At 36.9% G+C, this 13,206-nt stretch overlaps 1 protein-coding gene across 1 annotated transcript in view; it reads right to left on the bottom strand.

Moving 5' to 3' along the window:
* LOC104547162 (potassium channel subfamily K member 2-like) overlaps positions 1-12,480 on the bottom strand; it is a gene marked incomplete at its 3' end in the record, with an annotated part of 49,094 nt that extends 36,614 nt beyond the window's left edge. The window contains exons 1-2 of the mRNA XM_010192748.1: positions 12,354-12,480; positions 9,035-9,166 (exon numbers count right to left, since the gene is read on the bottom strand). Coding sequence (XP_010191050.1) covers positions 9,035-9,166; positions 12,354-12,480 — 259 coding nt within the window. The remainder of the gene's footprint in view (positions 1-9,034; positions 9,167-12,353) is intronic.
* Between the last annotated feature and the right edge of the window lie 726 nt (positions 12,481-13,206).

Raw genomic sequence — 13,206 nt, 5'->3', positions numbered from 1 at the left:
CACTCCTGGGACTTGTGAGCAGATGTACAGTTGATGTGTACATCAAGAAAAACCTTCACACAACACAAGCAGTCTTCTTCAGATCTTAGTTGCCAGGAAGAAAAACCACCTCACTCTACATTCAGGTCAATGGTATAAGCAAACCAAGTGAGACTTACATTAAGCAGGGTCTCACCTGGTATAAAGTAACACATTATTTAGCCAGATTTTCCAAGCTGCTCAACAGAAGTTCTTCAAGTCTTCAAAACCTGTAACTTGTTCTAAAGGCATCTAAAACATGCTTTAATTTCTAAAGTGATCAGTAGGCAGCAGCTCTAGCTGATATGGTCAGGTTCACTTTCAAAGGAGGTTACAGCCCAACACACTACTCTTTTATTGTTAGCCTCAAAAAAAAAAAAGAAAAAAGAAAAAAGGAAGGAAAACAAAATCTGCCATTGATTATGTCTGCCATTCCCTGTCTTAAAGGCTGCTCCTGTTTAGCAGCTCAACTAAACAGTAAGTGCAAACAGCTGTAAATAAAGCAGGTAACGATTGTAAACAGCTTAAAATGGTCAAATGGGAACTTACCACCAGATCACCCTGATGGGAGATGTACACTACATATAGGTGCTTTTATTTTGACTTCTAAACCCTACACACCAAGTGACTTCTATTTTGTTACTTCTTTTTTACTAGAAATGAAGCACAAAGTATTCACTTTTTTCCTGTGTATTCCAAAATCCTGTGCCTCTGTTTGCTTATAGGATTTCAAGTTCTCATGATTGGTTGCACCACTCCTGATGCAATTAAGAAAACAAACAAAAAGGGAAGCAGGAAATAATTTCATTCATTCTAGCATTCTGCACACAGTGTAACCATATTCAGCAATTCCTCCTGGCAGCCTTTCCTTTATTGATAACAACAAGCTTTTGTAACCTGGAAATTAAAATGGACATGATTGGAAAGCTCAGAAACCCTATGCTGATCAAGTGGTGATTAGAATTCTGAATAAAGAAAACAAAATCCAGTTCTATTAGCACACTAGCATTAACAGAGTAAGCTGTGAAAATTTCAGTGCTCATTTGCAGTGTAAACTGGGGACTGTGTCACAACTGATGAACTGACATTTTCACTCCCCAGCAAGACCTCCACAGAACTGCTTCAAGTGTAGTCTGTTTAGGAAATTATACAAGGTACAAAAGAGTGATGGAAAGCCGCACACTTGCCAATTTGCTTTAACACAACTTTTTCCTGGTTTTAAGGAAAAGGAAGATTAAAAGGTCAGAATGTGCAAGCGCATCAAACTGCAAAAATCATACCTATTCCTTCTTGCTTTGCAAGATCCAACAATAAATAGGCACCAGACCAAAATAAAACCACCTGCCTAGCAGGAAGCTTACCAATGAAATTAAAAAGGCTGTTTTGACAAAACCATTTTTTAAAGAGATCACATCAATGTTGAAAATTATTCCAGTGGTTGGAAAAAATATTCCAGAATATAAACATAGTTGGAAACTCAGTGTTACAAGAAAAGTAAGTAGTTGGCAGTGCTCTGAATCAGGATTAAAAGACCAAAAATGTGTAAAAAAGATCAGTGTGAAAAAGATAAGAAAAGTGATAAGAAATGTCACTGATGCCGCCACCTTCCCTAAAGAGACACCATCCCTTTATACCAAGCACTGCCAAGTTTCTTGTCCAGAATTCAGAACTTACAAGGTCATCAAAAACTCCCTTGTACATTCACACTACTGAGAGGCTACATCACCTTAAGCTTTGCTAATACAGCTAATTTAAAGTAACAGTATCATGAGAAATGTCAGATCCTCTCTGATATGAATATGGCCCACAGAACATGCAAGTGCTTGCAATTTACCATACACTTGCATGTCAGTTACCTGTGTATCAAAATTCACCTTTAGTGTTGTTGAGTACTCTAGCATGTGCAGGGAAAAAAATGGTCTGTTCTCACCTTCTCTTACACTCAGCCATTCTAGTCAGTGAGGCTCAATTTCTCTTCTCTGATTTGCTCATTCAATTTAATTCAATTCCTCTGGTATACAAGCCCTCAATGTCTCTAATTGAGCTCTTCATCTAATATAATTTCCTTTCAGCTCTTCACTATGGTGCTTCCTCCACCACTGTTCCAAGTTCCTTAGCTCCCAGCAGTCTTATCCTAATTATTATTTCTGAACCTCGTACAGTCCAAGTGTCATTTCCTCAGTATTCAAGTCAGATGAGCCCTCTTTCTCACTGCCTGAACAAATGCAGTAGAAAATTGAGGGCATAGTGGCAATACACTCTCTACTCACTGTTCCTAGGAGAAATAATTACAGAGGAAATCTTGTTTAGTCACTGCTATCTGGGGAGAGAGTATGCTGAGTTCAGGTGAAATATTTGGAGAATTTCAATGCCAAATCCTAGGAGTTCTCTCCAGAGCATGAGCGAACCACTACTTGTCAACAGCCAATAACTGGGTCAAATTCAGACACTTTTTCACAAAAGCAACAAAAGATGCAAAGAAGATAAATTAGAATGGAACAAATAGAGACTAAAAAGCTATTTTAGCTCTAACATCTTCTATTAAGAACAGCAGCATGGGAATAGGAAGGCAAGTACAATGCTAACCTAGATGAGGGATTGAATTCTAAAAAGAACTCAGGGGATTTTTTTAAAACAAAATAGTTCTTTCTGTTGTAATTTTCTCAGATGAGATATACATATTTAACACACTTTGAGAGTCGATATGAAATCACACTAAGACAGCAGGAGTTTTCATTGTAGTCCTCTGCAGGGTAAGAGATGGAAGGAGCATTTCCACCTTATTCCCCAGTGACCTCTTCAGCATGTCTCTCACTACCACATTTTCACAGACCATAAATCTTAACCACCATTTTTTCTGCATTGCTCTGCAGCTGGTCTTATCAACTGGTTATACTCAGCTTTGCCACACACATGCACCTGCTAGAAGCTATATGAAACCTGGACACATACACCCAGGCTACTAGTGGAGGGTAAAATCTATGACTTTGCCTCAATGAAACTTTACCTTCTGCTTTGGAAAGAGAATGAAAGAAGATTATTTAGAAGCATGACCAGGGAGGTAATTCTCCCCCTCTACTCTGCTCTCGTGAGACCCCATTTGAAGTATTGCATCCAGCTCCGGGGCCCCCAGCATAAGACAGACATGGACCTGTTGGAGCAAGTCCAGAGGAGGGCCACAAAAATGATCCGAGGGCTGGAGCGCCTCCTGTGCAAGGCCAGGCTGAGAGAGCTGGGGTTGTTTAGCCTGGGGAAGAGAAGGCTCTAGGGAGACCTTATAGCAGCCTTCCAGTACATAAAGGGGGCCTACAGGAAAGATGGGGAGGGACTCCTTATGAGGGAGTGTAGTGAAAGGACAAGGGGTAATAGTTTTAAACTGAAAGAGGGTAGATTTAGATCAGATATTAAGAAGAAATTCTTTACTGTGAGGATGGTGATGCACTGGAACAGGCTGCCTAGAGAAATCGTGGATGCCTCCTCCCCGGAAGAGTTCAAGGCCAGGTTGGACGGAGCATTGGATGGGGCTTTGAGCAACCTGGTCTAGTGGAAAGTGTCCCTGCCCATGGCAGCAGGGTTGGATTAGATGATCTTTAAGGTCCTTTCCAACCCAAAATATTCTATGGTTCTATGATTCTATGATTCAATTTCAAGTTGAGGAGCCTTGAAAGAAACAGGTCCTCAGAAGCCATATACTCCAATGTCCACCATGTAGTCAAGTTCATTGAAGTCATAGTCCCAAATGCAGATTTGAATGTTGATATGATGGAGGAAATCACATACCAGAATATTTTTCAGGCAAATGTATTTTATGTTTTTTACTTTCAAAAGTTTTTCACCAACACCCTCCTGAAACACCTCAGCATTTGCACTTCGCTCTCTTTTGCTTCTCTCTTCCTTCTTTCTTCCCTTTCAAATACACAATCAGAAATTCCAGAATTTATCTTCTGATAAGCAAATTGAAGTAATCTTTTTAAATCATATTTTTATGCTCATCTTCGATAGTGCTCCTTCTTCTTTGGTGGCACAACCAACCACAAAACAAACCCAAACGTTCTAACATAAGTATGTGATGCTTCTTACTTTTCTGAACTAAGCAAACAAATTTTTCTATGCCATTTGCAGTTTTATACCTTTATGATTATCTGACATAATAGGTAACACATTTGATTATCAACAGTATTTGTCTTCTTATAACATCAAACGTATTTTGCATATTTTCATTATCAACACATTACTTTACATTTTAAAAATGTAGTGAAACAGTGCTGGAAGGGACAGATTTAGCAGCAGGATTTTATTATTTTTTCAAATCAATAAGCAATGTAATGAGACTTTTTAAGATACCCTGCCTTCACAAGAAATCTTGTGTCCAGGCAGTGTGAAAATGGCAGAAAGAATTCCTTACAGTGAAATTGCACTTGAAACTACATAACTAATTGCAACTCTGAAAGTGACAAACCAAATTCAGATTTCTACTCAATTTTTCAGAATCTTAGATGCTTGTTCTTTACAACTGTCCCCTAAAAAAATAAATATTTACAATCTGTTTCTTTTTTTAAAAAAATATTCACATTCCTTTGCACTCTTTAATAACAGTTGCTAGGCTTTTGGACCCAAAAAACATAACTGTCATAGCTAGCTGCATGAAACCAAGTTAAAGACTAGTCATGAGTGAACTTCTCAAAAGGTTCAATTTCCAGGGCATATGAGAAGTTTGGGTTCAAAAATCAAGGCTTGGTGAAAAAAAGTGGAAAAGTACAAAAAGAAATTATGTGTTCTTCCTTTTTTGGATTTGTAGACACAGTTATTAGCAGCTATTTATTGGATTTGGACATCAATATGGCTGAAAAGTATCCTTGAGTGCTGAGGTATTAATGGAGGTCTGAGAGCTCACCTCTATGTAGACATGGCTCTCTTTGAAAGGATGCACTCTGGCAAACTGCAGCCACCAGTGAGGTTGCTGGGAATTCCAACATGCTCACAACTGCTATTCAAGACACTCCATCTTCCAGGAGTCTGAATAAGTACCCTTTCCTCTATATGTCCACTTCCAATACTTCAAAAAGTCATTACAGACTGGCTGCAATAACGGCAGAAATAGTACAGCTATTTTCAGATGAATATCCATAGGAGTCTGGTAGAGGTTTTCATGATACGGTTTCTGATATTACAGTTGACACTACATTCTTTATGTGCTGAGACAGCAGTCATTTGGGAAAACAATTGCTAAGCTCAAGGCCTTGGCATGTCTACTTTGTTCTTCAATTGTTCTAGATACAGGTCTCAAGCTTCCCTTGAGACGGGTCTCCTTTCCTACCCTGTTGCCAGTATAAAACTTTTGTAGGATCTAAATTATAAGCTTCTGGGGGAAGCGGAGTGTGCACCAATTGTGTCCGTATGCCCATTTCTGTGTTAAGCTACGTATTGAAGGAAATGATACAGGATAAAAAGCCCTGCACAGTACCAACAATGACCTCTCATAATAAAAAGACATAAAGATTCTTTTACCCTCTTCCTCAGCACTATCTCCATCTTTATTATTGAATTACCATTTTTTCTTGCTTTTCTTCTCAACTCTCTTTCCTTCTTTGGACATGTTGTCTTAGAACGGAACTGACTGGATAATGACATTTTCAGGTAGAAAAACGGAGTCTCTCTTGTGCTTTGCAGCATGCACAGTATCCGAAGGAACAATGCAACAATATTTTTCACAGACAATTTTTGCATTCCTATTTTCCCCTGTTATCCTTTTCCATCTTAGGGACCGTCCAAAACTGCTCCATACATGCAGAGTAATCATGTAGTTTCACATTTCTTTGTTGAGATGAGGCATATTTGTTCTAGAAACATATTCACAAGTGAGAACATCCAACTAAGCAAGTCAAACCTATAATCAGTGAGGTTGCTTCCTCAAACTACTTTTATGCTGTTGCAGAGTAGTAAATGCAAAGCCAATACCAACTCACTCAGACATGGAAAAGCAAAAAAGCTACAAAGGATCTTTTCTAAATGAAGTCTTGTGAAATTGTTTGACCCTGACCTCTCAGCTAAATCCACTCCTTAGGAAAGATCTAGTAGCAGTATGACAGATTATGTTCTATTAAAACTGAGTTTATTAATTTTATAATATGCACTGAAACATTTATTGGACTACATGAAGGATTATGAGAATAAAAAGATCTGTTACGTAAACATCAAGCCATGCTTTCTTTTGTATTACCTCTGCTTTTGTCAGATGGCTTTGAAGCTCAGTAGATTTACATGTCCCTACCACAGAGCCTTCCAGCAGCCTACAGTAGACTCAGAAGAGTAAGGAACTACAGATGGTTCTGGAATGCTGCCAATAGCCACCAAAATACACAGTCGATATTTTTCACTTAAATGTTCATCACTACTGTGATACAATAATAACAGTAACAGTAAAACAATAACTTATTGCTTAGAGAAATGCTAAAGGCTTTATTTATTATCTCCTCTCTCCAGGAACCAAACAATTGTGGGATGCAAGTGCTACTGTCATTACAGAAAGGTTTGGGAAACACTATACAAAAATAAACTCTTGGTTCCATTTGAATTTCCTGGATTTTGAGATAACAGCAGTGGGCTAAATGATAAGGTAAAATTATAGTAAAAAGAGGTTTGGAAAGCTAGAGAATCTGCTGCAACACTGGAAAGCTATTATTTTCTTGAAATTGTAATAATCCTTTTTTCTACTGTTCAACTACTTCTTAAGCTATACAGTCTAAAGGACATAATATTTATAAACACTATTCTTATTTATAAAATCACTTTTACAAATAGTTTCTGTAAAGTTGTTTCATTAATTTATATGGTCTTGTCCTTGTCCATAGAGAATATCTGTAGTGTTTGGCTGAAACCTATGGCAAATCTCTGGAGATGTTCATAAACCACACTTTCACCCTCTTGAGAAATTAAAATATCAAGTTACATGATAACCATATGCCCCCTAATTAGAAGGAATGCCTTCATTTTCAGAAGGTTACTCATATATGAAAAGATATTGCTCTGAACACAAAATTACTTGATAGCATGTAATAATATAAAAAATAAGGCAAAGCACACATAACCTCTAGACTTGTCACCATTTTCCTGGGAAAGTCACAATTCCAAGGGCTTTTCACAACAACTCTGCCTGCTGTCACACTGCAAGCCCTGTGAGCCATCGGGAAAATGGTTCATAGCAGTAAGACAACATGAACCATACTATGGCTTTCACGTAAGCATGCTGCCCTCAGATCCAAAGAAACAAAGTGCAAAACTGCAACTGAGTGGGAGTTTCCCATCAGAAAGCTTCTCTGATGAAAAACACAAGTTACTCCAAAGCCAAAATATTTTATGGATTTTTTAATTTACCTAGATTTTCTGTTTTCTATTACAAAACTTGAAATAAATATTTACGGTTGCCTAGTCTGACCTGCTTCTGATGACTCTGGTTTGCAGAAATGACCTGAAATATTAATTTTCACATGTATTTCTTATTGGGTTATCTTGCCTCTTGGGGACAGTGGATCTGTGGCCTGGATGCCTTTGCAGATCCCTCTCCCTCCTCTAAGCAGGACTCATGTATGTTTTGGTTGAATCAGGTCAACAAACTAGATCAGAAAACAATTTTATTTAGAAAAGCTTTAGCTTTGCTTAGAAACAAAATGTTCCACTGTTTTAAAATCATTTTTGAATCATTTAACTCCTTGAACACTTTTCATATGTTAACTTCTATCCTTATTTGGAACTGAAAGAAATATTAAGCACTTTCTACAGGACCATAGATACTTACTTACAACTTGAAGTTTTGTGCTGTCAGAAGAGGCTAATGTAAGACTGAACATAAAGCTATCCTTTCAAAGTTCTTGCTTTTCTTGGCTAGAATCTATTAAAATTACATTTTTCAAAACTTGTTTTGTTACCTTGTGGACCTACTGCTATAAAATTATTACATTTGTTACTAACCTTGGAGAAGTAAAAGTTTCACTGTTTTCACAAAACCTGTGTTGCAGTTATTCTAGATGTGAAAAAATACTACACACATACTTAATATTTATATATATACATAGACATGTATATACTCAAACACACAAAAAATATAGTACTCATGCACTTCTACCTAAATAAAGAATAAAGGCACATACAACACGTGAAAAGAACATCCCCTTCTATCACAATATGCATATATGATGTAGAGATAATTATTGTAACAGTACTACAATTCCTTATACATCACTCTCAGAAATTAGGTCTTAAATTTCTCTCATTTAATTTCTTCAAATTTCCAGCCACCTTTGTGGATGCCTCTTCTATGATCTGTGAGCTACACTACATCGTTGAACTGTATACCATGTGCACTGTATTGGAGTCAAAGGGGAGAAACGGGAAGATGAAACACTGCTCCTGTTCACACCTGCTGAGAGGGACAGTGGCTCTCAAATGCCAAAAGGATCCAGAAAACTCCCTGGCCTTGTGAGGACAGATAAATCACCCTACAGCTTTGGACTTCTCTGAATGCAACAGAAGCCTCAAAGTAAGCCTTTGAATGTAAATCTGGCTGTCAGTACAACACTCTTAACTGGTTAAATTAAGCTGAACACAATCTTTACCACGTTCTCATCTTTTTCAGCATTTAGAGAAAACAATAAAGAATTATTATACAGACTTGAAACTCCACACATCTCAGTCAAGGCTTAATACACATGTGCTTTAAATCATGCCCTATTTAACACTTGTGATTACACAGTTGACCAAATTCCCTCCAGAAATGTTTCCACAACCTCTTCTAGTCACCTCCCAGAAATATACAGCAACATTTTTCTTCCTCAGAAGAATCATTTACTCGCTAGAGATCCTTACGGACACCTATAATTTCTGCTCCTGCAGCTAAAAAGTAACTCTCTATTTTAAACCAGAAAATTTGGAAGATTTACCATTGCAAATACATGTACACACTGTAAATCAAAAGAGTTTCAGCTCATTTACTGTGAAAAGATAATAAGCTGTGTCCTACCTATGGTCGTAATAACAGTGCCAGCAAAGAAGAAGGAACTTCCCAAGTCCCAGTGGCTGATCTGAGTAGATGTGTTTCCTAAAGGTATGATTCCTGCATTTATTGCTGCCACTACTTGCTGCAAGTTTAAAAAGATTTTTGTCAATATTCGTGAAACAATGATATTAATATATATTACACAGTAAATTGATTACATCACTTATTTACTCCAAGCAATAAACCAGCAAAGGATCAGTGTGCTCTGCTCTAATTTTATAATTCAGCCAGGCTACAATTTAATCTTCAGCAGATATCCCAAGCACTTCAGCACGCAACAGAGCTGTAAACTCCAGACCATTAAGGAGAATGCAAAATCCACAGTAACAGCATTGCCTTAGCTACATGGCAAACACAATTGTTTTTACTGTTGCAACTATTTGGTGAAGAAAAATATGCTTTAGATAAGGATTTACACTGAGTTTCCCAAAATATTGCTCTACTGAGACAGGAAAGCAAAAGTACTTCTTAAAACACAGACATGATAAAACTCCAAGAAAACATGCCCATGCATTGTTTTGCATCAAATCAACTCCACTGTTACTGTGGATTTTGCATCATCATCATCATCATCATCATCATCATAAACAATTACACTTGTTAGAAAGCTTTCAGTATATTAATAAAAAATTCAGTCGGATATGAAACATGTATCTCTAAGTTTATACAACTATATACTACATAAATGTCATTCTTGAAAAAATCAGTTCTCGCAGCTAAAATGAGCAAGCTTGCCACTAGTGGCATTTTCATAGTCTCGAGAAATATGTAACGTTTCCTATTTCAGCAGTGTCACCTACTGTAAATTCTTACCCTGTTTAGTTATAGATCTATTGCAGATATATACCAGTATTTGAGTTAAACAGCACACATTAAAAAAAAGTATTTTTAAACTTGTAATAAGTATTTTAAGGTACGTAAGTTATCATTTCATTCTGAAACTTTAAAACAGGAATTATTTAATAATCATGATCCTTACAATAAATACTGGTGTTTAACAAAAGAACAAGAAAGGAAGCAATACTACAAAGCTAACATTAACATTTTACTCACTAATAGTTTCTGCTTGGTGAGTTGTCCAGCAATGATTGTGCACATAAAGATATTCAGCAACAGGGCAGACCAGAATGGTTTTCCATGTGGGCAGTCTGTTGCAGAGGAACACTGCTGTGCTGTAGCAATAATTTTTTCAATCCCAAAATACACTGATAATTTGCAAATGAAAATATTTTCGTTTCTAAACAGTGCCCATGGAAGCCAGTTCATCTGGACAGAAATGACAAAGTACCGATCCTAAATTAACCAGGCCATGTCTTTTTTATGATGAGATCTCAACTTAAAGCCATCATTTCCAGTCTGCCATTTTCAAAGCTCAGATGCACAAATTAGCCATTTCAAAGTCCTCAGCTGCATCTTGGTAGCCACAGGGATCTTGCTGCCACAACTAAGCCATTTTCAACATCCAGACTTGTCAACAGAAAGCCAGCTGGGGTATCTTTACATAGACTTTACACTGTTTTATCTTCTATACCTTCAACTGTTTTCATTTTAACTTCTTTTTTAAAACACCAGAAAGGCTGACATCAAAGGTGTGGAATTTTCAGTCCTACTGAGGAAGGAGAAAGCGAAGGGAAAAGGGAAGGGGAAGAGAGTTTAATTTTCCTTTGAGCTGGAAGAATAAAGCTGCTTCTACATTTGTATGTCACATACAACTTGGCAATGATGAATACAGCTGCGCTCATATGGACAGGTATCTACTGAACCCATCTTGAGTGCTGTTTCATTTCAGTGGACTAAGAACTTCCATCACAAGTCCTTGTACCTGCAGATAGGAACATACTCTCCAGTGAGGACATCATATGGTAAAGCACTGGATCAATATAATTTTATGGGACCATTCATGTTTTATTACTGTTTATTGTACTGGATGAGTGCACCACCCAGAGCAATGCACCTGCTTAGGCAGTCTAGTGAAACCAAGTTTTATACAGATCCAGATGTCAGATGTTTTCAGAGATTTTTATCATCACTACACCTTTTTGAAGCCATACTACCTCAACATCTTTTATAAGAAAGGTCTGCCAATCCAAACTGCTCAAAGATTCATCACACCTATGCACTGCCTAACTGCAGCATACTGTACCTACAGACTAATAGGAAAAAAAAAAAAGATACGATTTAACCCAAAACTGCTCTGTTGTGTCACAGCTAACAAAACACAACAGATGGCTACAAAAGGCAATTTGCCACTATTATTGTCTCTGATTTTAGCCAACTGCTAATTGGGAAAAGAATCAGGGCAAATAGTCAAGTGATGCTTTCTTCTCATACATTCTCCTAGCCTTTGACTAAGCACACTTTTAGGGATCTTCTGAGTGGGAGACTGCATCTGCATCACGGTGTTCAGATTGGTTTGCGTGGATCATTTTGCCATGAACTTCCCTAACTACTTTTGGAGCTCACTTGTAATTTGGGAGCCAAGTCATTCTGTGCTGTAAGTTCTGCAGTTTACTTGTGAATCATTTAAAAGCATTTCCCTTTTGAGACTTTTATGTCCTTCAAAGTAATTTTATAAGTTATGTTATCAGAAACACTTGAATAGCAATTTCTTATTTGTCTCCTTCAAGAAATTAATGATCTTATAGGCTCATCAGCTGCCTCCTTTTTTTCAAATTAAAGACTATTTTTATTAAATATTATATTTATTTATTTAAATAAGTCTGATGAATGTTGTATATAAGTAATTATTATCACCAGTACTTCTCATGGCCTTTGTACCTTTGCTGATTTACCTCATTGATTGTTTTAAATATAGTTTTAGTCATAAAGGCCCAGATGATGCCTTCCTCATCATCTGGTTATTAAGTTTCCAGACACACACTATTACGCCTTCTCCTGTGCTGTTCCCATATTTAGGAGGAGCCAGCCTTAAATACTAACAAAGCTGCTGCATTATATTCATTCAGAGTGTTCTGTAAGAGTCTTGCTTACTAACAAGGAAGATAGGTGAGGTTGCTTAGGTTTACTGAGATCAATACTTATATCTAATAAATTCTCTGAATGTTCCCTGCAGATTTTTCTGGAGAGGTAACTGCATTTTCAGTTCTTTGGATTAGAGGACATCTTTTCTTCTTAGTTTGGTCAGTGCCTATGAGTAGATCTTCATCCAAGCATAATTTTAAAAGAAAATAATATATAACAAAACTCTTAACATACGTACATTTTAGGGCACTAGTTTCAGGAAAGCATCGTCTTTCTGACTATGTCCACTGCACAAACTTACCTGGAATATCGGATATTAATGTTTTCTTAGCCTGGAATAAAAACCCAGGATCATGCAGCTGGTTTCTACTAACTTCACTAAGGGCCAGGATGTCACCCTCAATGTTTAAAAACAGCACGCTGTTCATTGTCAGTGCTTTTAGATCCCAGTTTCTCTGCCACTTTATTCTTGGTCTTCAGCCTTTTTTCCTGACTGATGCCTTACTAAAGGAAACACAACCGCTTCATTTGTCACAAGTATGGCATGTCATTCATTACTTCCTTCATAACTTCTTTCCATCAACTGAGCCCTTCAGCTTATGCTAACTTATACAACGGGATAGTAACGCTGTGCATTTTGAATCTCAAAACAGTTAGAATAATGAAAACTATATAAACTGTACATTTATCATACATTGCAGCCTGTAAACACTTTATGTGATCTTAACATGGAAATTTCTTGACTTTACAGTATTAAAGTTTGATGACTGCCTTAGTGACAATTTTTCTAAGTTTTTTTTAAATTTGCATTCCATATACAAACTAAATTATGACTTAAAAAACAGTTTCACTTCAGCACTACAGAATCAGCCAGCATTATAATAAGTGTGTGGATAATTTCAATTCTTAAACTATGTAGATTATTTTACTTGCCTTACTCTCTTCCAGAGCATTTGTCAACTAGTTGTTTCATATGAGATGACTGAGAACTGCATGGTACACAATCAAGGCCTCTGTGTACAATGATTTTAAGAATAATATTATATGGTTACAGTAAAAGGAATAGGTTTTTCACCATTTGCTGTTCTTTAGTTGTCTTTATAATGGTGAAAAAGTGGACTTTTTTATAGTAAAAAGAACTGAGATAAAATTTT

Source organism: Mesitornis unicolor, unplaced genomic scaffold, assembly GCF_000695765.1.
Source record: "Mesitornis unicolor isolate BGI_N332 unplaced genomic scaffold, ASM69576v1 scaffold3859, whole genome shotgun sequence".
NCBI lineage: Eukaryota > Metazoa > Chordata > Aves > Mesitornithiformes > Mesitornithidae > Mesitornis > Mesitornis unicolor.
The sequence above is the reverse complement of the archived record's forward strand: the minus strand, read 5'-3'. Positions and strand labels throughout refer to the sequence as shown.